This window comes from Bufo gargarizans, chromosome 5 (genome assembly GCF_014858855.1).
Source record: "Bufo gargarizans isolate SCDJY-AF-19 chromosome 5, ASM1485885v1, whole genome shotgun sequence".
Taxonomy (NCBI): Eukaryota; Metazoa; Chordata; class Amphibia; order Anura; family Bufonidae; genus Bufo; species Bufo gargarizans.
Genome location: NC_058084.1, coordinates 179,751,563 through 179,777,436, shown reverse-complemented (window position 1 = coordinate 179,777,436; position 25,874 = coordinate 179,751,563). Strand labels below are relative to the sequence as shown.

The 25,874-nt window shown below is 43.1% G+C and overlaps 1 protein-coding gene across 1 annotated transcript in view; it reads right to left on the bottom strand.

The window, feature by feature from the left end:
• Window positions 1–4,457: 4,457 nt before the first annotated feature.
• VOPP1 (VOPP1 WW domain binding protein) overlaps window positions 4,458–25,874 on the bottom strand; it is a 120,095-nt gene continuing 98,678 nt past the window's right edge. Inside the window, exons 3-5 of the mRNA XM_044295218.1 lie at window positions 12,069–12,146; window positions 9,649–9,785; window positions 4,458–5,059 (exon numbers count right to left, since the gene is read on the bottom strand). Coding sequence (XP_044151153.1) covers window positions 4,887–5,059; window positions 9,649–9,785; window positions 12,069–12,146 — 388 coding nt within the window. The 3' untranslated portion in view covers window positions 4,458–4,886. The remainder of the gene's footprint in view (window positions 5,060–9,648; window positions 9,786–12,068; window positions 12,147–25,874) is intronic.

Here is a 25,874-nt window from a genome sequence, read left to right as displayed (position 1 = left end):
TAAACTGCCACAACTAAGGGGAAAACTCAATGAAAACTGTGGTATGTGAAGAAACTAAAGATTGCCTTATGCATGATGCTGCTGCAACAGTTACCCTTTAATAAAGTTACCCTTTAATAAAGACTAAAAACATATCAGACAACATATTCTTCAAACCACCGATAATCAGATACTCATGTCCTACCCTGAGGATAGGCCATCACATAAAGAATTTGACAATCCCTTCAAGAGTAAAGCCACATATAGTGGCTGATACTCATCACCCCCTTTATTTCATTGGGATAGATCTTGCTAATTGCCAAAATTTTTGAAATATTTGGCACAGTTTTTAATGGAAAAACCATGCTGACATTAGGCAGGTCAAGGAAAGCCCATTTCCCCTCCTTCATTACCAGACACATTTATGTTTTTCTAACACATCTATAAAGTTTCCTCTTGTTTAATTATTGAAGTAATTTGTGTGTTTTTTTTATTTGACACAGGGAGAATTACCAGAAGAGGAACTTTTAAAGTCTGTTTTGCAAGTGACTGTTGTAATTTTAACCAAATTTATCAAATGTGGCATGATTTTTGATAAATTTGTCCCTACACACAAATTTTGTCTGTTGTTTTTGTACCACTAAAAAGCACCAGCACATATTTTTTGGACCAACTGATTTTTGCTGCGATTTTGTGGTGGTTTTTTTTTCCGGAGATTTTATTTTGCAAACTGTGTTCTCTCATTAGAATTTTTTTCATGGGTTTTTTTCCCCTATAGTGAAGGTGATGTGAAAATGCCAAAAAGACAATAAAAACACTAGTCTGCAAAAAACTAATGTATGAAAGCAGTCCTACACTTCTATCTTGAAATGTTACCCACTTTACCCCTTTCCATGGATTGAGAGTGCAACAATCTTTGCAAGCTTTGTGTTTTCTTATTTATTTAATATCTAAACTGACCAAAAATATAAATGCAACACTTTCGGTTTTGCTCCCATTTTGCATGAGCTGAACTCAAAGATCTGAAACATTTTCTACATACACAAAAGACCCATTACTCTCAAATATTGTTCACAAATCTGTCTAATTCTGTGTTAATGAGTAATTCCTTTGCCGAGATAATCCATCCCACCTCACAGGTGTGGCATATCAAGGTGCTGATTAGACAGCATGAATATTGCCTTAGACTGCCCACAATAAAAGGCCACACTGAAATGTGCACAGTTTTGCCTTATCCAGAGCATTCCAAACATGCTCAATGGGTGACATGTCCGGTGAGTATGCTAGCCATGCAAGAACTGGGATGTTTTCAGTTTCCAGGAATTGTGCACAGATCCTTGCAATATGGGGCCGTGCATTATCATGCTGCAACATGAGGTGATGGTCATGGATGAATGGCACAACAATGGGCCTCAGGATCCCATCATGGTATCTCTGTGCATTTAAAATGCCATAACTAAAATGCACCTGTGTTCGTTGTCCATAACATATGCCTGCCCATACCATAACCTCACCACCACCATGGGCCACTCGATCCACAACGTTGACATCACTAAACTGCTCGCCCACACGACACCACACACGCTGTCTGCCATCTGCCCTGAACAGTGAAAACCGGGACTCATCCATGAACAGAACGCCTCTCCAATGTGCCAGATGCCATCGAATGTGAGCATTTGCCTACTCAAGTCGGTTATGACAACGAACTGCAGTCAGGTCCATACTTCCAGTCAGGTCCATACTTCGATGAGGACGAGCTAACATGCAGATGAGCTTCCGTGAGACGGTTTCTGGAAGTTTGTGTATAAATTTTTTGGTTATGCAAACCGATTGTTGCTGCAGCTGTCCGGGTGGCTGGTCTCAGACGATCATGGAGGTGAACATGCTGGATGTGGAGGTCCTGGGCTGGTGTGGTTACACATGGTCTGCGGTTGTGAGGCAGGTTGGATGTACTGCCAAATTCTCTGAAACGCCTTTGGAGGCTTATGATAGAGAAATGAGCATTTATTGCACGGGCAACAGCTCTAATATATTAGTCCTCACACAGTTATGTCATCAGAAAAATAAAAATTGGCGCTTGGAATGCAGTGGCATAAAACCTGATTATTTTATTTAAAAAAACAATGTTTTTTTTATGCAAGTAGTATAACATAATAAAAACTACCGTACATAATTTGGAATCATCATTATTGTAATGACCCACAGAATAACTTTATCATATTAGGGTACTTTCACACTTGCCGCAGGACGGAACCGACAGGCTGTTCACCCTATCGGATCTGTCCTTCCGCTATTTCGCCGTGCTGCCGGACCGCCGCTCCGTCCGCATTGACTATAATGGGGACGGGGCGGAGCTGAGAGGCCGCCGGACTAAAAAGTCGGACATGCAGGACTTTTAGTCCGGTGGCCTTTAGCCGTGCACTGCCGTACTACGCCGAAGCTCCTCTCCGTCCCCATTATAGTCAATGGGGACGGACCGGCGGCACAGTGAAATAGCGGAAGGATGGATCCGACAGAGTGAATAGCCTGTCGGATACGTCCTGCCGTAAGTGTGAAAGTAGCCTTATTTAGATCACACAGTAAACGCCATAAACATATAATAATAAAAGTTATTTAATACACTATAGGTATTCCAAAATAATAAAAAAAAAATGCTCTATTTAAGAGAGATTGCCTTTGCTTCAATATAATGTAGTTCAGTCTGTATAATTAGGTATACATCCTGTTACTGAGCTGCACCAACAGTTTACACATGGTCACTTTCATCCCTCAACTGCCAATAGACAGGGCACTGATACAGAGTGATCTGCTTCTGTAAACTGTGACCGATACAGGGGGAGCACTGCAGCAGAGAGGACACACCCCATGAGCTGCCAACCTGAAGAAAATCTAGCAGAGAAATTAGAGCAGTGAATGGGTCGATCTCTGGATCCACATGAAGTACAGGGCTGGTTCTGGCTCTCTTAGAAAAATACTGTCCTGTACTATATGTCTTATGATTTTCATTTTTAGCGTAATCATGTGAAATTTTTCCCTGCAAGTGGGGCTGACAAATGTTAGGCGGAAAAAGAACACTGCACACCAAAAAAAAATTCTCATCCCATTTCCAACTATGAAGCATGGTTTGGGGCTACTTTGCCGTGTCAGGGTCTGGGCATCTTGCAGTCATTGAGGGAACAATGACTTCTAAGGTATATCAAAACATTTTTAAGGAGAATGTAAGGACAGCAGTCCATGACCTCAAACTAAGGAGAAAAGTGATATAACAAGACAATAACCCAAAGCACACACGTAAGTCATTTGAAGAAAACTTTTTGTGTCTTGGAATGGCTAAGTCAGAGTTCTGATCTTAACCCTTATGGAGATGCTCTGGCATGACCCAAAGTGATCTGTGTATGCAAGATATCCCACAAATATTGATGAACTGAAAATTTTTTACAATTAGGAATGGCCCAAAATTTCTCCTTAAAGGGATTCTGTCACCAGTTTTTGACCCCCACATTCAAAAATATGGTTATGCGCATGGAGCTCTTGTGATTCCTAATGTGGTCTTATAAGCTAAATCTGTAGGCTCATTTAGTGTAAAAAACGTTTTATCTAACCTGTCATTCATCTCAGTAAGGTGCCCAGGGGGATGCTCATGTCTTCCAGATGCCGCCCGCACCCGCCGCCGTTGGTGCCCAGCTCCTCCTTTGCTGTCATCAGCGCTGCCTCAGAATCATTTGCTACTCCTCCGGCTCTCCCTCACTCCCCAATCCTTCTTCTCTAACATCCCGAGCGTACGCACAGGCCTGTGCCTGATGCGCCCGTGCAGACTTCTCCGTTCGGCTTCATTGAGCGAAGTGCGCATGCGCTGGCACTTCGCTCAACCTCCCAATGACGGCAGCCTTCAGGTTGATTTTTAGCTCAAAATAAGTACAATGCGATAATTAAAAAAAAGCCTTTAATGTTGCTGAAATCTTATTTGCAACTTTTACAACTACAGGAAACATTTGTGGAGGTGATTGCTGCTAAAGGGGGATCTGCAGGTTATTAAATTCATGCATTCCCTTACTTTTTCTCCCTACAATGTGTATGCTTGCTCAAGGTGCTCAATAAAAGACGTAAATGGTGCAATTGTTTCTGTTATTAGTTTCGTTAGATTGTGTGTCTGTAAATATGTCTTAGATAAGAAACGGAACAAATTTTCTTAGTAATCAATGTATAAAACTAAGTAACTGCATAGGGTTCACTTACTTTTCTTCCAACCGCACATGTGGCCTTACCCTGAAGGTGTATCCCAATGAAATAATTTAGAAATTAATTAAGTTAAACATCATTTTTGTAAAATGTCCCACATAAGAGACCTCCCCCATTCCATGTGCACCATCACAGCATGTTTTTGACCTTCTTGCCTTCTTGTCTATTGTCAGGTCGCATTTTTGTTTTTTTATATTATTTCTTACATTTTGATGAAAAACACAAATTATCCGACATAGTTTCCATGAACAGCATGCCTTTTATTGTAGATACTGCAAAATCTGCTAGCACTCTGAAGAGTAATAGGCAAACTAGGCAACGATATGTAGTGTACGCTACCAGCATAGATACAATGAAAGAGCTACAATACAGTACTAGGAACGCGTAGAAAAGAAATAAATTAACGGAAAAACTGCCTTTCCAGCAATGGAGAAGTGCATTTATCCATCAAACCCCATGCTAGTGCCGAGAGGGGAACATAAACTGTAATTCTGAAAAAATGTCATGACTTCAATCCAGTTCCAAGAAGAGCTTTTCCCTCTGAACAGACCTGATCTTCCAATGATTCATACCAAGAGAGCAATCGTCACGCCAAGGGAGCGTCCTCATCATCGTGAATTTGTAAAAAGTCAGATATAAGAAAAACATTGCCAAGTGCAAAAATTGCTTCATTTGCAAGATTTCACCACTTGCTCGTAGGGTGGTGGAGGTGTGTTGTAGTAGGATGGGGGAGGTGGGAAAGCTGGGTTTCCTTGAGGGGAGTTTGGCTGCATGTGAAATGAAGGTGTGGCTAGGTTTCCCCCTGGATCAGAATAATATGGCATTCCTGGCTGCTGAGGTCCTGAAATAGAGAAGTCAACACATCAGATGACCAATCAATGTTTTTTGAAGTCCAGGCAGTGGACACATTTTAAATATGTTAGTGGCTATCTTGAGTTTCACTAAGGCTACTTTCACACTAGAGTTTTTACTGGATCCGGCAGGATTCAGAAAAAACGCTTCCGTTACTGATAACACAACCATCTTCAGCCATTATGAACGGGTCCGGTTGTATTATCTTTAACATTGCCATCTGTCATGAACTCCATTGAAAGTCAATGGGGGACAGATCCGTTTTCTATTGTGTCAGAGAAAACGGATCCGTCCCCATTGACCTGCATCCGTATCCCAGGACGGAAAGCAAACTACAACATGTTGCGGTTTGCTCTCCAGTATGGGAACAGAACAGAATGTATTTTGGAGCATTCCGTTCTGTTCAGTTTTGTCCCTATTGCCAATCAATGGGGACAAAACTGAAGCGTTTTTTTTTTCCAGTATTGAGCCCCTATGACGGATCTCAATACCGGAAAACGAAAATGCTAATGTGAAAGTAGCTTGACAGATCCAACACTCTGTTTTTCCAATTAAGAGTTTCTCTTACTCTGATGTAACCCAAAAATGGAAGCATTCACAGAAATGTGAAAAGACTAATCTTCATTTCGTCATAGCCAGAATATTATCTTTTAAGGGAACCTGTCATCAACTTTATGCTGTCTATACTAAGAGCAGAATAAAGTAGACAGGCGGGTTGATTTCAGCGGTCTGTCATTTAAAATGTAAAAGTAAGGGCGGGTTTAGATGAGCGTTATGGATTCCGTTTTTTTTCCGTTATAACAAAAAATAACGGAATCCATCAGACGGAAGTCAAAACGAAACCCTTTAAGAGGCATACCGTTTTGATCCGTCATAATAGAAGTCTATGGGAATCATAACGGATCCGTCTGGTTCCCGTTATACAAGACGGAAAACAAAGTCCTGTCGACAGAACTTTTTTTTCCGTCTTGCATAACGGGAACCAGACAGATCTGTTATGATTCCCATAGACTTCTAATATGACAATGGTAAATCAAAACGGAATGCCTTTTAAAGACTTCCGTTTTGCCTTCCGTCTTATTGATTCCGTTATTTTCCGTTATAACGGAAAACAGTGACTGAATCTATAACATTGATGTAGACAAGCCCTAAGTGGTTGCCGAGAACCAACATCACGATCATTGCAGACTGGACCTGGAAGAGTCACGGCCACCTGAGAAGAGTCTTGGTTATTCATGAATTCCTGCTCTCCCTGCCCACCTGCCGATGACTGACAGTCTTCTACCTCATTTTCTTCCTTTCTCTCTAGGAGAGAACTGCCAATCATCAGCAGATGGTTGGGGAGAGCAGGAGATTATGAATAACCAGGACTCTTCTCAGGTAGATTTGACTCTTTTCCAGGCCTGGGCTGCAATGATTATGATGCTGGTTCTCAGCAACTACTTTTAGCTCATGAGTGACACACCACTGAAATCAGCATTTCTGTCACTATTTTATGCTGCCCTCAGTGAGGTCAGCATAAAGTTGATGACAGGTTCCCTTTATGGATGAGATCATAAGAGGCAGCCCGGGGTGGCTGGAGTTCCAGAAACAGCTTCTATGGCGGCTTTCTTTCAGCTTGTGTGTGGTATTGCAGCTCAGCTCCATTGAAGTGCGAGATGCTGAGCTGCAATACCACACACAACCTGTGGAGTTTTCGAAGAAGGCAGCCATGTTTTTCTAATCCAATATAACCCCTTGAAATACACCTGTCTAGAAAGGTGTACTAAGGGAGCCTGCACATGATGCATATTACGTGCTGTTTTTCCGTTCTGATTTTCATGCAGAAAAACTGCAGCGCAATACAGTACCAGCAAAGTGTATGAGATTAGACCAATCTTCTGTAAACTTAGCTTTTTTATTAGGTGTGAAGATTGACCTGCTGTACAGATTTTACAATTGTTGTGGAGTTTTTTTTTTGTATGTTTGACCCTTTTCAATGGACAGGGGAGATCTGTGGAAAATCCACACCAAAAATGCTTAAAAACCATCGACACCAAAAACATTTTTTATGCGTTTTTGGTGTGGATTTCATAGGGACTTTCAGCACATAGGTCTCTGAGATTTCAGCCAACCAGAAAGAACATTATTATCTCCAAATGAAACAGAAGTGGCCAGCCTGCTCATCTGGGAAGTCACATCAAGGGAGACATTAAGGCTTTTTGATGATTGGGGTCCTGTTTCATCTAATGTAAAGCTGACACTGCATTCCACCATAAGAACATCATATCAACTGTAAAACATGGTGATGGTGCTGAGATGGTGCAGGGATGCTTTACTAATTCAGGGTTTGAGAAACTCAAAATTCTAAAAAGAATGTCTTGTTATTAATCCACAATTTAATCCCTTCCTGACATCTGCCATATATGTACGACAGATGTTGGGTCTTTAACCCCTTCAGGACACAGCCATTTTTCACCTTCAGGGTGCAGCCAAATTTTGCAAATCTGACATGTGTCATTTTATATGGTAATAACTTTAAAACGCTTTTACTTATCCAGGACATTCTGAGATTGTTTTCTTGTCACATACTGTACTTCATGACAGTGGAAAAATGGAGTCAAAATATTTCATTTTTATAAAAAAAAAAGTGGAAAGATTTCCAAATTTCAATTTCTCAACTTTTTTAATAGATACTAATACCTCCAAAAATAGTTATTACTTTACATTTCCCATATGTCTACTTCATGTCTGTATCATTTTGAAAATTACATTTTATTTTTTGGGATGTTAGAAGGCGTAAAAGTTTAGAAGCAAATCTTAAAATTTTTAAGAACATTTCCAAAACCAAATTTTTCAGGACTAGTTCAGTTATGAAGTCACTTTGTGGGGCTTACATATTAGAAACCACCCATAAATCACCACATTTTAGAAACTACACAAAACTGATTTTACAAACTTTGTTAACCCTTTAGGTATTCCACAAGAATTAAAGGAAAATGTATATGAAATTTCAGAATTTCACTTTTTGGCAGATTTTCCATTCTAATAATTTTTTTCCAGTAACAAAGCAAGGGTTAACAGCCAAACAAAACTAATATTTATTGCCCTGTAGTTTACAGAAACACCCCATATGTGGTCTTAAACTGATGTACGGGCACACGGCAGGGCGCAGAAGGAAAGGAACGCCATATCGTTTTTGGAAGACTTCACTGGGATAATTTTAAGTTGCCATGTCCCATTTGAAGACCACCTGATGCACCACTAGAGTAGAAACTCCCCCAAAAATGACCTCATTTTGGAAACTACAGGATAAGGTGGCAGTTTTGTTGGTACTATTTTAGGGTACATATGATATTTGGTTGCTCTATATTACACTTTTTCTGAGGCAAGGTAAAAAAAAAAAGCAATTTTTGCACCGTTTTTTATTTATTTTATTTACAATGTTCATCAGACAGGTTAGATCATGTGGTATTTTTATAGAGCAGGTTGTTACTGACACGGCAATACCCAATATAACTTTTTTGGTTGTTTGTTTCAGTTTTACACAATAAAGCATTTTTGAAAAAAAAAGATTTTTTAGTGTCTCCATATTCTGAGAGCCATAGTTTTTTTTATTTTTGGGGCGACTATGTAGTGGCTCATTTTTTTGGGTATGAGATGACGGCTTGATTGGTACCATTTTTGAAACAAAAAAAATCATGTTTTAGCGTCTCCATATTCTGAGAGCCATAGTTTTTTTTATTTTTTGGGCGATTGTCCTAGGTAGAGTCTCATTTTTTTTGCGGGATGAGATAATTGATTGGTATGATTTTGGGGTGCGTATGACTTTTTATTGCTTGGTATTACACTTTTTGCGATGTAAGGTGACAAAAAGGATGGCTTTTTTTTATGGTGTTCATTTATCGTTCATTTTTAATCTTCGTGATTGTTGCCTAATAAACTTTATTCACTAGACCAGGGTTTCTCAACTCCGGTCCTCGGGACCCACCTACCAGTCATGTTTACAGGATTTCTTTTGTATTGAGCAGGTGATATAATTAGTGTCAATGCATCAGAATTTACCACAGGTATTCATTTTTTGGGATATTCTCAAATCCTGACCAGTAGGTGGATCCCGAGGACTGGAGTTGAGAAACCCTGCACTAGACTCTTGAGAACCCATTCAAGAGCCCATTTTATTGTACAAGTACCTCCAAAGTATTCAACATTCTACCTCCTGTTCAAGCAATGGTAATGCGTCATCACTCATTATTAATATTTAATCCATTTTTATTATTGATGTTCAGCTTTTAACATGCTAGTATTTAAGTGCTGTGTTGTCATATGACATTTGCTTGAACCATTGGTACACACCATCTAATACTGGCCAGAATATAAAGAGAGTGTAGTGCACACCGATGTACCCTGATGTACACCTGACGTATTTCACTGTCACTTTTATGGTGGTGAAAGTGACAGAGAACTTTAGTAAATCTTTTACAACTATTACTGCAGAAAACTGGTGTAATTCCAGTGATACATATGCCCCAATGTGTAGACTTTTCTTACAATGACTCATAAAGATATATGTAAAGTGTTTCTCAGACTCGGACAGACCTGGTGGAGGCCCAGGTGTTTGCCTTGTATATGATACATTAAATGTTGGTTCTTCTACAAGCAATGGTGGATACATTCGCCGTCTAATGAAAAATCCTGCTCCGCAACAAAACAGAACTCCCATCATCAGTAGAAACCTAGAGAATAAGATCAGAATATGTTATTTTGTCATAGAACCATGACCTTAGATGTTTTCCTGATCTGTTCTACTCCCCAACTACAATTGGTTGCAGATATAGGTGACCCACCCCATGGTCCTGCATTAGATTTTGAATGCTTGAAAAGTATAATGGTCACAATGAAATGCAATTTTACCTTATAGGACTAGAACAGGCACAACAATTAGTTTGTCATTTTAGGGCTTAAATAGTCCTATGAACAATAGTCAGTTTCTATATATATACAAAAAATGTATCGGAAAACAAGACATTTTTTGACTGATTAAGAGAAAGTATAAGAATAATTTTTTATTCATAAGTGGTCATTAACGGCTTTAAAAGGTTGTCTTATCAGAGACGATGGGGGCATATCGCTAGGATATGCCCCCATTGTCTTATAGGTGTGAGTCCCAGCGGGAACAGCACCTATATCGAGAACAGAGCCCCGAAAGTGGTGGAGAGCGAACTGCGCGTGCGCAGCCACCTTCCATTCATTTTCTATGGGCCCATCGAAAATTTCCGTCAGGACCCATAGATGTTAATGGTAACGCTGGTCAGTCATGCGCGGTGCGCTCCCATTCACTTCTATGGGGAGAGCGTTTGGTGGTGGCTGGACCGGAGCCCTCTAGCCACCACCTTGCAGGGCTCTGTTCCTGATATAGGTGCGGTTCGCAGAGGTGGGACCCCCGCCTATAAGACAATGGAAGCATATCCTAGCGATATTCCCCCATTGTCTGAGATGAGACAAGCCCTTTAATTTTCAAGCAATAATTCTGTAGCATTGTCATGTCCCTCAGAGTTTCCATTTTTACCTTCTATATAGTTAGTTGCTTGTTGTGTATACCTCTTTACATATCGTTCTTCTTGTACAGATTTACATAAATGGCATGACTACCCATGTGGGATCTCAGGATCGATGGGAAACACTTGAATTAACCTTGGCAAGTAAGCTGGGCCCCTCTAGTCTACCTTTTTCCTGGATTCTAACTTTAAAGGAGTTTGCCCATCTCAGATGGCATATCGTTAAGATATCAGACATGGTGTGGGTCTCACCTCTGGGACCTGCTCCTATCCAGAGAATGGGGCCCATGAAGTGAAATAAAGCACACTGCACATGCACAGTGTGCTCTTCACTCATTGCTATGGGAGTTTTGAAAAGAGCCAAATGAGTGCTCTCAGCTATTTTCAGAAGTCCCATAGCACTGAGAGGAGAGTGCACCATGCAAGCATGGCCACCTCTCCATTCACTGCTATGGGACTGTCAGAAATATAAAATCGTCTGTTTTCAGAACTCCCATAGTGGTGAACAGAGAGTGGCCGCGTATGTGCAGCTCACTTTGGAGGTTCATTCTGGAGATAGCAGCAGGTGCCCAGACATGAGACCACACCCATCTGACACTGATGGCATATTTTAGCGATATGCCATCAATGTCCTAGAGAACGGCCCTTTAAACTTGTGGTGTTGGAGATCACTGCTAATTACTCTGTCTCACCATTGCTTTATCCATAATTGGACGGATAATAATGCACTACTGAATGTGTGATGATGCCCGGACATTTTGTCTGCTTCCTTTTTTATGACTTTATTGTTATACTTCTTGGGTAAAAATTATTTAGGTAATAATTATCTTTAATGCTCCTTAAAAGTGATAAGAAAATGATGAAGATGTTACAGAATAAGTGATACTAATATTGCAGAATTATTTCTTTAAACTTTATATTTTTTTTCTACACTATCAAAGCACATAATTGGAACCCTCCCTCCCCTGAGACCACCCAACATTGTTTGTATGACGGAGAACAGAGATCAGTTCTCCTTGGGTTTTCTGTAAGAGAAATGCAGGTGCTGACCACAGCAGTATTTATTCTAACCAATTTTAGACCATAATCTAATGGTGGAGAATGGATACATCTAGTGTTTTTATTTTATTTTATTTTTTGCTTTTGAGCCGGGCACACCTGAGGGAGGGAAGCTGGCCATTTGGGGCACTGATCTATTTATTAGAGTGAAGAGCTGTCACAACGAGCATCTTATCTGTGTGGTGCTGTAGGGAAATTTAATACTTGCTGCCATGTTTTCATCGGGGATTCCAGAAGCAAGACACTCTGTGATCAGAACTCAGTAGACAACCCCATAAAGTCTGCATAGACATATACATTAATATACATACATATTATCTGCATGAGAATTATCAGCCTATAGCTTAACATGCGTATTGATTAGTGTCCTTCAGTGCAGCTTCAAGGCATAATGTAACCTACCAGAAATACCATAACCGCTGGATAGAGAGTGCCCGTACACAGCATCTTGATCCACAGCAGTCCTCATATGCCCGACATCTACAAATAACAATATATAATTTATTTTCAGCAATATAGTTATTATATTACAGTTTTTAAAAGAGAAATAAGAATATAATAAATTATATTAAACTAAAAGAAAAAGAATTGACATCTTGATTGAACCAAGTCGACCATTGATATAGGTGATGTGGGCGGTGCGATATGTGGGTGTGGCTTGAGGGTGGGCGGGGACACAGGGGCCCCATAATCTCCTATTGCCTGGGGGCCCCATGAGTTGTCAGTCCGCCCCTGCATAGGTTATATCCTGGAAAATGTAATTAATCATATGCTAATTTTGCATAGAACAATAATGTATCCACTGTCCATGCCATACTTACATTTTCCAATTTATTCAAGAATCCTACCCAAAATTTGCCATGCTAAAATGACACATACCCAAGAATAGAGATGAGCAAATCGAAGCTGACGAAGTGGAATTCGATCCGAATTTCAGGAATTATTCGATTCGCACCGAATTTCCTCATGCTTCGTGGTTACGAATCATTGGAGCAAGGAACTCTGGGAATGTGGGATAATCTACAATGCCATGCATGCAGCCAATCAGCAGCCAGCCAGCCCCTGTGATGTCACAGCCCTATAAATAGCCTCAGCTATCTTGGATTCTGCCATTTTCCATTGGTCTTATTAGCCCTTGTGCGGTGCAGTTATATATGTTCTAAAGCCTTTTTTGTTGTGTTTTAGTGGGGGGGAGGGGCTTATTAGCCGTTGTATGTTGAAGTGAGAAAATTACAGCCCTTTTTCGCGTGTATTAGTGGCAAAAAAAAAACGTTATTTGCCGAAGGCACCGGCCTAAATGTTTCTGGCGCAGGCACAGGACACAGCAGAGTAGGGGGCGTGGCAGCAGGGGTCACTTCGTGAGGCCTGAGCTCCCAGTGTCAGCTAGCGGTCGTGTCTTGACCAGCAACCCAGAGGTTCTTGAATGGTTGACTCGATCTTCGACTTCGTCGCAAGTGACATCAGACACCCCCAGCCAAGAGTCGGTGGGTTCGTCACACACAACTCTTAGTTGGCATGGTCCGGGAGCAGGCCCTGTGCTCTCACCCGTCCTCAACCTGCCTCTGTCCTTTTCTGTTCCATCAGCCAGAGAAGTACTATATGCTGTGGGCTCAGCTCCACTATACAGCGAGGACAAGCTACTAGGGGACAGTCAGTAGCTACTGCCCAGCCAAGATCCAGAGGAGACATCCACCGCTTCCTCCAGTAGGTAGGCAAGTAGTGATGAGGAAAGTGGCGTGAGAGCTGGTGTTGCGAGTGGTCAGGCTCCTGGCTCAGAGACTGTTGAGGAGGACATCAGTGACATGCAGACAGTACTTGATGATAATGTAGCCAATCGCAATTGGGAGTCGGCTGACGAAGGGGCTTTATCATCATTGGGAGAAGAGGGTGGCAGCTTGCGCGTGAGGCAGCGGCGGAGCCAGCAAGTCGGTAGCGTGGCAGGGAGTCTGCAGGGTGGTTGCAGCGGGAGCTCGGCAGCCAAACATGTTTGGAGTAGACCACTTGCTTCGCAGGAGCCTGCTGGCTGGGAAAGTAGCGGTGCAGGGGTTCGCGGCTGTAGTGGCGGTAGCAGTCAGTCAGTGCGGTGTGTGGGGGTAAAATCACTTACTCGGCGGTGTGGCAGTTAAGCCGTCGGGGAGGTGAACATGGCCATTTGTCGAATCTGTGGGCAGATGGTCAAGCGTGGCCACGGTCCTATGTCAACATATGCAGCATCACCATAAAGTGGTCTGAGAGAACCGTGGCTCCAATGTGATGGTCCAACCTGCTGCAGCAACCACTGCATCACCCAGTGGCACGCACCCGATTTCAGGCAGTCAAGGCTCCACCACCTCAGCCGAAGGAAGCTGTCTGTTCTTTCCATCATCTGCTGGTTTTGATGCTCCTGCTCCTCCTCCTAGTCAGTCATTCCATCCGCAATTGATGCCAAGAAACAACAGTATGCGTGTACTCATCCAACAGCGCAGAAGTTGAACGTGCTCCTGGCCAAGTTGCTGGTTCTGTGGTCACTCCCTTTCCAAGTGGTGGACTCTGTACCTTTCATAGAACTGATGGCTTGTGCCGAGCCGAGGTGGAGAGTCCAAAGCCGTCATTTCTTTGCCAAAAAGGCAGTACCAGCCCTGCACAAACATGTAGAACAGAAGGTGGGCCAGTCCTTGAGCCTGTCGGTGTCCGCCAAAGGGCACGGCAGCGCCGACGGTGGAGCTGTAACACCAGCAACTTGGCCAGATGACGCCGCTTCCGCCTTCACGTTCTCATGCCGTTGGTCCTGCGATAATGTCCGCCTCTGCCTCCTCATCCTCCAACTTGTCCTCAGCCTCCACTGCAAGGACAATTCACAGGGCCCCACCAGCATACCACATGTGCAGGGCATGGAGGTGTCACGCTGTTCTGCACCTAGTTTGTCTGGGCGAACAGAGTCACACATGGGAGGAAATGCTCTGCGTCCTTCATCAAGAAATCGAATCCTGGCTTTCTCTGCGACAACTCAAAATCGGAACCATGGTGACCACCAATAGGAAGAACAAGATGTCGGCGTTCCGTCAAGGAGGGCTGAGCCATGTGCCCTGCATCGTGCATGTGTTCAATCTGGTTGTCAAGCATTTTCTGAAGTCTTCCACCCATCTGCAAGACATCCTAAAAATGGCCAGGAAACTTTGCATGCACTTCAGCCACTCGTACACCACCAAGCACACCCTCCTTGAGCTACAGCGGCAGAATGGCGTCCCCCCAACATAGTCTGATATGCAACGTTTCTACCCGTTGGAATTCCGCCCTCCATATGTTGGACCGACTGTACAAACAGAGAAAGGCCATAAACGATTTCTTGATAATACAGGCAGACAGAGGTATTCCCCTTTGTAACTTCGATGTTAGCCAGTGGCAGCTCATGCGTGACACCTGCCGTTTGCTCGTGCCCTTTGAGGAAGCCATTTTATTTGTCAGTCGCCAGGACTTCGGGATGAACAACATCATTCCACTGATTCATATACTGGAAAATATGCTGGTATATCTGGCTGGTCAGGGCCTGGAGACGTGGTGCCTATATCTAACGGCCACATGAGCCCTGTGGGCTGAACTGGAGGAGGAGGACATTGGAGCACAAGCAATGTGTAGCAAAATGGGCAGTTTGTCTATACAGGTGACAGGAGAGGAGGAGCAGCTGGAGGAGCAGGATGGAGATGAGGAAGACGAGGCAGATGACCCAGACACACCATGGCAGTATGCAGTGGAGGCAGGGAGTCCCCCCGAGTAACTTGTGCAAATTTGCACGATGCATGCTCTCTTGCTTGTGTAGTGACAGCCGAATTGTCACCATTCGGAAGAGGGATGACTACTGGGTATCCACTATATTAGACCCTCGCTACCGGGGCCTTTTTTACACCAGTTGATAGGGAGGACAAACTGAACTACTATAGAGACATCCTATGTAGTCAGTTGGCCGCTGCCTATTTGCGCCATCGTCCATCCTCTCGCAGGTCTGACCGGGGGGCCCTCTGCGCTCACGTTTCACTGCCATGGCTGCTGGGAGTGTGGGGAGGGTCAGCCTGAGTCTAGAGTCGCTGATAAGTAGCTTTCTTCACCCACATAGTGAAGAAACTACTTACCAGCAGCGAGACATAGAGCACAACCTGAACCAGCAGGTGGTGGCATACTTGGAGTGCACCTGTGGCCGTCATTGAAGATCCGCTGGACCAGCTGTCCCCAACCGCCGGGCTGCGGCACAGGACCGGGTCCTGGAAGATGGTTTGCCGGGCCGCGGCGATCAGGGCAGTCTTTAACTCTGTACTAATGAAGCTCTTCCATTATGGAAGCGCTTCATTAGTACAGAAGGACCAGGAAGCGGTGAAGGATCTGTACTCACCGCTTCCTGGTCCACGGCTCAGCTATCGGCTGTGCAGGGCTGCGCACAGCGTCAGGTCGCTCTGTGACCTCATACTGTGTGCCGCTATACACAGCCAGCTGACAGCAGAATGAAGAGGATCGCGATGGTGACCAGGAGCAGGAGAGGTAAGTGGTCGGCTGATGGCTGACCTGGGGGGCATATGGCTGACATGAGGGGCTGACATGAGGGGCAGACATGAGGGGCTGACATATGGCTGACATGAGGGGCTGAAATATGGGGGGCTGACATATGGCTGACATGGGGGCTGACATATGGCTGACATGGGGGCTGACATATGGCTGACATGGATGCTGACATGGGGGTTTATGGCTGACATGGGGGGCTTATGGCTGACATTGGTGGGGCTTATGGCTGACATTGGGGGGGCTTATGGCTGACATTGGAGGGGCTTATGGCTGACATTGGGGGTGCTTATGGCTGACATGGGGGCTGATAGATGGCTAAAGGTTTGGGGGTTGATCTGAGCCATTGGGGGTCTGATCTGAGGTCTGATTAACATTGGGGGTCTGATTGCTGGTCTGACCTGAGGTGTAATGAAAAATATTGTTTTCTTATTGTTCTCCTCTAAAACCTAGGTGCATCTTATAGGGCGAAAAATACGGTACAGTGCAGCAGAGACCAGTGTAGCATAGACCATAATCAGTTTATATAGTCGTTATATAGTGTTATATATTTTAATATGCACCTTGTGTTTTGTTATGCACGTGAATCAGTCAGTCCCCCCTACCCCATAAGCCCCAAAAAATCGACAAGGTAATGATCGCAAATTTTCGTAATGCGAATTTTTAGCGCAAATTTTTCAATTTCCGAGCAAAAACATGATTGCTCCCTGCTTCTTGCTTGTGGGCCAATGAGTCATAGCACTATATCGAATATATTAGTTTTTCGAATATTCGTAATATTCTAAAACAAGAATATATAGCAATATAGCGAATATTCGGGGAAAAAAACGAATATAGAGCAATTTAGCTAATATAGTGCTATAATCATTTTTTTCAATAGTTGAAATTTTTTTCCAATCTGAAGTTCAGATGAGAAAAAAATTACAACTATTAGGCAAAGAAGATTATAGCACTATATTAGCTACAAAGTAAATTGCTCTATATTAGTTTTTTTTTCGAACATTCGCTATATTGCTATATATATTTTTTTAAAATATTACGAATATTCAAAAAAACTAATATATTCGATATAGTGCAATATATTAGTTTTTTTAGAATATTCATAATTTTTCCCATTTAAACTTATGATTCCTCCCTACTTCTTGCTTGTGGGCCAATGAGTCCACAAGCAAGAAGCAGGGAGGAGTCATGTTTTTACTCGGCAATTGAAAAATTTGCAATGAAAATTCGCATTACGAAAATTCGCTATAAAAGATTCTCGAATATTTGACGAATATATATCACTATATTCTAAATATTCGTGAATTTTCTAAGTACCTATATTCGTGATAAAAATTTGCAATTCGAATATTCATGATTAACACTAGCTGCCACCCGCCTGATGCCACACATCTGATGCCAAGTGCTCCTTCTTACACCCACCATTGTCAGTGGGTGCTGCCACCCACCTTCCCACTCTGTCACCGGGTCACTCTGTGGTCTACTGATGTTGCTGCACCTCCACACTATGTCACCTTGCCACTCTGTGGTCTCCTGATGCTACTGCTACCTCCACACTATGTCACATTGCCACTCTGTGGCCTCCTTATGCTGCTGCTGTTACCTCCACACTCTATCATTGTGCCACTCTGTGGTCTCCTGATGCTGCTGCTACCTCCACACTATGTCACCTTGCCACTCTGAGGCCTCCTCATGCTGCTGCTGCCACCTCCACACTCTGTTATTGTGCCACTCTGTGGTCTCCTGATGCTGCTGCCACCCCCACACTATGCCACCTTGCCACTCTGTGGTGTCCTAATGCTGCTGCCACCTTCACACTCTGTTGGTGTGCCACTCTGTGGTCTCCTAATGCTGCTGCCACCTCCACACTCTGTCAGTGTGCCACTCTGTGGTCTCCTGATGCTGCTGCTAACTCAACACTATGTCACCTTGCCAATTTGCGGCCTCCTCATACTGTTGCTGCTGCCACCTCCACACTCTGTCATTGTGCCACTCTGTGGTCTTCTGATGCTGCTGCTACCCCCACACTATGTCACCTTGCCACTCTGTAGCCTCCTCATGCTGCTAATGCCACCTCCACACTCTGTCATTGTGCCACTCTGTGGCCTCCTCATGCTGCTGCTGCACACCATGTCACTTTGCCCCTCTGTGGTCTCCTGATGCTGCTGCCACCTCCACACTATGTCACCTTGCCACTCTGTGGTCTTCTGATGCTGCTGACACCTCCACACTATGTCATTGGGCCACTCTGTGGACTTCTCGTGCTGTTCCCACCCTCCCCACTCCATGACTGGGCCACAATTTTTTGGCCTGGTTGACATAATCATTTATTTGACCCTCCTTCTGATCTGTCAGAAGGAAGGAAAAATTAGACACATAACAGATCCTGTCTGTGTAGCAGCTGTAAGGCCTGTATGGTCCCATCAGAATTGGCTTATGATTTGGTAGCCAAAAGCAGGAGTGGGTACAAAACGCAGAACATATACAAATATTCCATTCACGTGTCATCTCTGTTTTGGATCCACTCCTGTATTCTTGGCATTAGCAATACTGATTAATTACAGACCAAATGCTGGCCGAGTGAAGGCGGATGCTCAACAGACAGGGTCCTTTTTTTGGGGGTTATTGTTCTGATGGATCAGAGGAAGGGCAAAATAATCAGTGACGTCAACACAAACTTACTGCTGACAACCACTTCACTCTGTCAGGGGGGCTCTACTTGTATAAGCGCTTAATAGAACAGGTTGTGTAGACATCTATGTGGAATCAGCTGACGACGGTGTAAAAGAAGTGTGCTCTTTCACGCTATGGTAGGATTTTGGGCCTCTGCACGGTTCTTTATACCTGACGCTAACATCGACCTGTAAGGCGGAGTTCACACTTTAGTTATTTGCTCAGTTTTGGCCCTGTAACTGCCCAAATACGTGAAGTCTGCAGTTATTCTAAGAGCGACGCCTGCCATGTACATGTCATACGAACTCACAGTATTATTTCACTAGCACAGCGGACTCACTATGCGTGGTGCTGCAAGGCACAGTGTTCTACACCACTATACAGGCTCTCTGTAGCCAGGAAATAGCCTCTTTTTAACGTGATTCGCCACAAATTCATTAGGATCGAATAGTTTTGGAAAATTCGTCCAAATAGAATTTTTGAGAAATTCGCTCATCTCTACCCAAGACTAATGCTTGGGTCATGCTCCGTGGTTCTATACATATAGGACTATCTTTTGATTGCAATGTAAACATAATAGGGATGTAATTGGCAGCATCCACCTATCATAGAAAGTTACATCACATTTACATGGAAGGTTTATACTGATAAACAGGTTGTTCAGAGATGCAGAATATGGCAGAGCTGAAATCTGAAACTTTGGGGCACACTGCTATATAAAGCATTCGAACTCATTACGGCAAAGCATTTTGCTCCTGGACAACTGGTTAAATTGTATCAGCCTACATTAATCATATTTTGGATTACATTAAACTGCAATCTAATAACTTCAATAAAAACATAATTTAAGCAAAGCCTTAAAAGTGAGCTAGTACAGCTTATAAGGAACTTCACACAAAATAACTAATACCAAAACAGATTTTAGCCTAGGCATGGCAAAAAAATCCCAAATAAACCCTTGTAGCTTTTATCTGCCACTTGTGAATTGGAGTTTGTAAAATCGTACCGATTTCTGATGATGCCCTTAACGTAAACTGATGCCTTGATAAGAGAACTCTTCTGCAGAAATATAGAAAATATGGCATTTACACGAGCATAATGCCTGGTAGAGTTGATCATGCTGAGTAAAATGATACCTGTCTTTTGTCTTTACAGTGAACTGTTGCTAAGATGTATTACTTTTATGCAGATAACCTATTTCAAGCACCAAGGAGTTGGCTGTAGCACTTGGAACACCACTAATGCAATGCCCCTGTGCTCTGTGCGCTCCCCTTTGATTGACAGAGCTAGACATCTAAAATAGCCCTGTGTTCTTGCTCCAAGTTGGTTCAGTGACTTGGCACTTACGGAGTGAATCAGATGCTGCTTCCCGAGCTTGGGAGGCAGCATTAATTCCATTGCGCAAGCGCCAAGTTGGCTCTGTGACTCGGCACCTGCGCAGTGGATCTAATGAGCTTGAAAAGCATGATCTGATCCACTGCTCGATGATCAAAGCACACATCTATTAACTGGCTTCCTCGCCTAGATTCGTTCCCTGCTCCACCTCAGGAACACTTGCATCAATATAGGTATACAATTAGACAGCACTCCAAAACTGAAGGTGAGATAATCGGTGATTTTATAGATGCAATCGTGTGGACGCCGGCGCACACGATTGTGCCTATACACCTGGCCTGAATTTATTACACACCATTACGTCCGGCTGAATAAAAATCACTGATTATCTTACCTTCAGTTTTGGAGTGTTGTCTAATTGTATATCTATACTGATCCACTGCTCAAGCGCTGAGTCACTGGGCCGATTATGACTTCTAGGACTGAAGACGAGAATTAAATTTGGAGGTCAGTCTTACTATAAAGGCCTTGACAATGGGGGAAGGGGGTCCTGCTGCAGCCTCATGCCTGGCAGCCACATAGATATGAGAGGGGATGATGAGAGTAAAAGAAAGGCAAATAAGCCCAACCACTTGTGGAGGGGGGACGTTAGGTCAGTAAGGGGCAGGAAATCAGCGGCAGGAAATACTATACTGCATACATACAGCATATCAATCATCCCAAGCAAGCAATAAGGGCTATCCCATTAGGTGAAATGATAAGAGCCAGAAGACATTGCAGTCAGCAATCTAACTTTCACAAAGAAATTACAGAAATTCATAATGGACTCCATAAAGGGATGCTGAATAGAGCTGTCAGTATTTCTACTGATAAATTGAGGGAGATTTTGCATTTCAAATCCCAAGAGTTGATTTCACAAAATACACCCACTTTGGTCCTGGAATATACCAAAGTGGGTGTATTTTGTGGGATTTGAAAAATGTGTGGATGAGAAATTAGAATATATTCTATCTCAGGGTTGCAGAATTGTGTATAGGAGACCCCCAAACACATACTACATTGCACTGGTTTTATAAATGTGGTTTGCAACTTTGCATCCATGAAAGATGTGCTCTAAGTTTATACAGATTCCAAAGACAATAAGAAATTTGCTATCAAACAAAACATTCATTGCCATTCGTGTCTGTAGTTTAGATGATCAGATGTTTGCTGCGCAAAAAGAGTTGTGAGGTCTGCGCATCTAAAAAAAGCTCAAAATAAGTATACTGGAACATTTAAGAGATATTAAGAATCCAACAAACTACAACATATGTAATGTAGCAAAACATGTCTCCTCGTCATGGTGTAAAGGCTGAGTCTTATCAAGCATTCCTCAAGAGGAGGCAATATTAAAGGTCGCCAATGAGGGCTCTATGCAGTGGCGTACATAGAGACGTAAGGGCCCCATATCAAGGATCAAACCAGCCCCCCCCCCCCCCCCCCCCCCACAGGATAGAAGGGTTTCCGCCTAAACCCTTTCCAATGACCCTTGGGCCATTTTTCCACTGCCTCATTTGCTAAAGGTTGTTCCTTTCGAAGGTAAAGTCCTGACCAAGTTTTCACCTCCAGTAGAAGAGGAGATAATCCTAACTAAGACTGGGCCCCCTCTTGCCCTGGACCCCATAGCAGTTGGATGGTCGTCCGCTATGGTAGTTACACCCCTGGCTCTATGTGTGTAAGGGTATGTCCTGCATGCAGTTTTGGAAACCAAAATCAGGAGTGAATTTAAAATAATAGAAGTCATATCTGTCCTTTATATTTTCCATCCTTTTATGATTCATTACTGATTTTGGCTTCCAAAACTGCATGGAGAAATCTGGCCGTGGGGCACCACACATAGCTGTTTTTCTCCCCTTGAATATGTATGTACAAATCGGTTAGTATAAGAGCAGCTGTTTTAAAGGTACCTATGCTAAATAGGTGGTGGGTGTCGCTTACGCCTTGCTATGATTAAGACCGCATGTAGGGAGGAACATTGTAATGTTATTTGAATAAAGCTTACTATTTTCACTGCATCGCCTACATTTAGTAGTAAGGACACTGTGACAAGGGATGGATCCTCTGCGTAGCTAAGACAGTATTTATGGTGAGCTGGCTTTATTCCCTATAGCTAGACCTATACACCTTGGATGGCGAACCTGCCAATTGGCAATGTATATGGTGGCATAGACCAGCAGATGGATTTCACCTTTCTGATCTTGAGGTGTCTGCCAGCATCCTTGTCCCCTTTCTATATAGCGTGACTGAGCCAAGCATGCATGAGAGGAGATGTCTGATGTGTATGGCCGGCCACATGAACAAGGTTAATAGGCCCAACCTCTTGGGGGGGTTACGTCAGATTAAAGATGTGGGCAGTTTTCTTATGTTCCTTTTGATCCTGGTATTTTTCTTGATTTCTCCTTGGTGACTAGTCTTGAGTACCTCGGCATCTTGACATGGTTTTGTTTCATAAATGGTCATTATTGTGTTTTCTGAGCTTCTTTATTTAATCAAGTAACATTGAAATGCCTCCCAGTATATTTGAACCTGATAACCTTTTGATACCTTAAAGGGATTGTCTCACTTCAGTAAGTGGCACTTATCATGTAGAGAAAGTTAATACAAGGCACTTACTAATGTATTGCTATTGCCCATATTGCTTCCTTTACTGGCTGGATTCATTTTTCCATCACATTATACACTGCTTGTTTCCATGGTTACAGACCACCCTGCAATCCATCAGTGGTGGTCGTGCTTGCACAATATAGGGTAAAGCACTAGCCTATGTGCGCTACCATGGTCCCGGCCACCAGAGAGGCTGATGCTTTTTCCTATATTGAGCAAGCACGACCACCACTGATGGATTGCAGGGTGGTCTGTAACCATGGAAACACGTAGTGTATAATGTGATGGAAAAATGAATCCAGCCAGCAAAGGAAGCAATATGGGCAATAACAATACATTAGTAAGTTCCTTATATTAACTTTCTCTACATGATAAATGCCACCTACTGAAGTGAGACAACTGCTTTAATACCACTGAGCCGAAAAGCAGAAATGTGAAGTAGAATGAAATGGCAAAGAAGAAACCAATAACTAAATGCTGCAAACCACCAAACAACTTATTTTTAGCTTGAAAGGCATGCTCATTTGACTGTGATGATACACAGATGGGAAGTCAGTAGACTTACCTAATTATATCTTTGATAGAAATTATATAGGCAGAATTACATTCTTTTTAATCCAGCATTAACAAAGTTTTAATTAAATATCTTCAGCCAGGGGGGTAGCTATAGGGAGTGCAGAGGTGCCTACCTGGCCCATGGGACAAAGACCCTTGTGCCACATAAGAAGACACCGGTATTATAGAAAGTGCATGCTGGTCAAGTAACACCTCTGGCTTTAGGCTGGGTTCACACTTGAGCGTTGCGCAAACGCGCGTTTTACGCGCGTTTTTGACGCGCATTTTTATGCGCGTTTTTGTAATAGTAAACGCGCGTTTGACGCGCGTTTGTGTGATTCACTACAGTGTCCTATGGCCACAAACGCCCCAAAAGTCGCTCATGTACTTTTTGGAGCGTCGGGCGTTTTACAGCGCGATCGTACGCGCTGTAAAACGCCCAAGTGTGAACCATTCCCATAGGGAATCATTGGTTTCTCCTTGTTGAGCGTTTTACAGCGCGTAGGAACGCGCTGTAAAACGCTCAGGTGTGAACCCAGCCTTAGGGAAGGGGTTAGGTCAGTTCAATTTTTGCCTCAGGCAGCATGAATGCTATGTCCTTATCCCTGGCCACAAGCATTGAGGGAAGGGGGCCCAAGCTGAAGTCTCGCATCAGGGCCCATGGGCTTTTAGCTATACCCCTGTCTTCAGCACTTCAGTTTCTGTTAACACTACAACTCCCAGTATGCACACTTGATTGGCTGTTTTTGTAACTCCCATTGAAGGGAATGGAGCATGCTGGGAGTTGTAGCTTCAGAACAGCTGGAGTGCTGATCCCTGTTCTATGGCATATCCATTGGTCTATGCCATGAGGTCTGACCACTGAACAGAATCCTTCTGCAATACCCACTACCTTCTGCTTCCCACGCTTTGGATATTAAGGATGGGATATTGTTTTTCTTTTCATCATATGCAGTTATAGATTGTGTGACATATTTAAAAAAAAAACATGAATTTGACCATATTTGGGAACCTCTTAAGAAACAATTCAGGAACTCACTTGTGTGGACTCAAGCCATTTATAGACTACATTTAAAATGTTTATTTATTTATTATACTCCCTTAGGACTCATGCACACAAACGTATTTTGTTTCTGTGTCTGTTCTGTTTCTTTTTTGCGGATAGGATGCCGACCCATTCATTTAGATGGGTCTGCAAAGAATGCGGCCAGCACACCGTGTGCTATACGCATCCATATGTACGTTCCGTAGCCCCGCAAAAAAAAATCGAACATGTCCTATTCTTGTCTGTTTTAGAAATTGTTACAATGGATCCGCAAAAAAAAAAAACAGATGGCATACGGATGTCGCCCATTTTTTTTTTTTTGCGGATCCGCAATTTGCGGACCACAAAACACATATGGTCGTGCGCATGTAGCCTTAGGCTACATGCACACAACCGTTCAGTTTTTATGTGGTCCGCAAATTGCGGATCTGCAAAAAACAGAAGCCACCCGTGTGCCTTCCACAATTTGCGGAATGGAACGGGTAGCCCATTGTAGAAATGCCTATTCTTGTCCGCAAAACGGACAAGAATAGGACAGGTTATATTTTTTTTACGGGGCCACGGAACGGAGCAACGGATGTGGACAGCACATGGAGTGCTGTCCGCATCTTTTGCGGCCCGTTTGAAGTGAATGGGTCCGCACCCGAGATGCAAGCCAGAACTACGGTCATGTGCATGAGGCCTTATACTGACATATTCCGCAGCTCTTCACAGACATTAGCATGACTCTGTCCTCGTGGGGCACACAACCTAAGGTCCCGCTCAGTATGTCTTTGGAGTGTGGGAGGAAACCGGAGTACCCGGAGGAAAACATTGGGAGAACATACACACTTCTTGGTCGGATTCAAACCTAGGTAGCCACTGAGCCGCCACACAACCCAATATATACCTACTAATATGCCTGTCTTGTGTTTAATATTTCCCATAAACTTCCATGTAAAATCTGGAGCCGGGGTCTTTTTTTGCCTTAACAACTCAGCAAAAAACACCAGGAAAAAAACACAAAAGCCCTCAAAAATGCCCAAAAAAATACAACCTATATTTGATACCAATGTAAGGCAATCCTTTTCTTTATTCATAGGCAGAAATTGCATGCATATTTTCCATATAATCATCCTAGAGATGAAGCATGTACTTACAGCTAACTGTAATTTATTCCTTGGGCACAAGTAACACATCAAGCATTATAGGCAGACCTGTTCCTTTCTCTGGCTTTTATTGCAGCGTGATTCCAAAAATCATTATGAACCTTATGTCTGAGGTTACCAAGGTAACAAGTCTCTCAGGCCTGAAACCCCCAAACTAAAGATTTAAATGCTGCCAGCAGCTAAATGGTTAATGACGTTGGCCTCCTGTATTACATCCAGCATCAGAGGTTATGTATAATGATGTGTGACCCAGGAAGAGAATAGTTAATGATCCCTGCAATA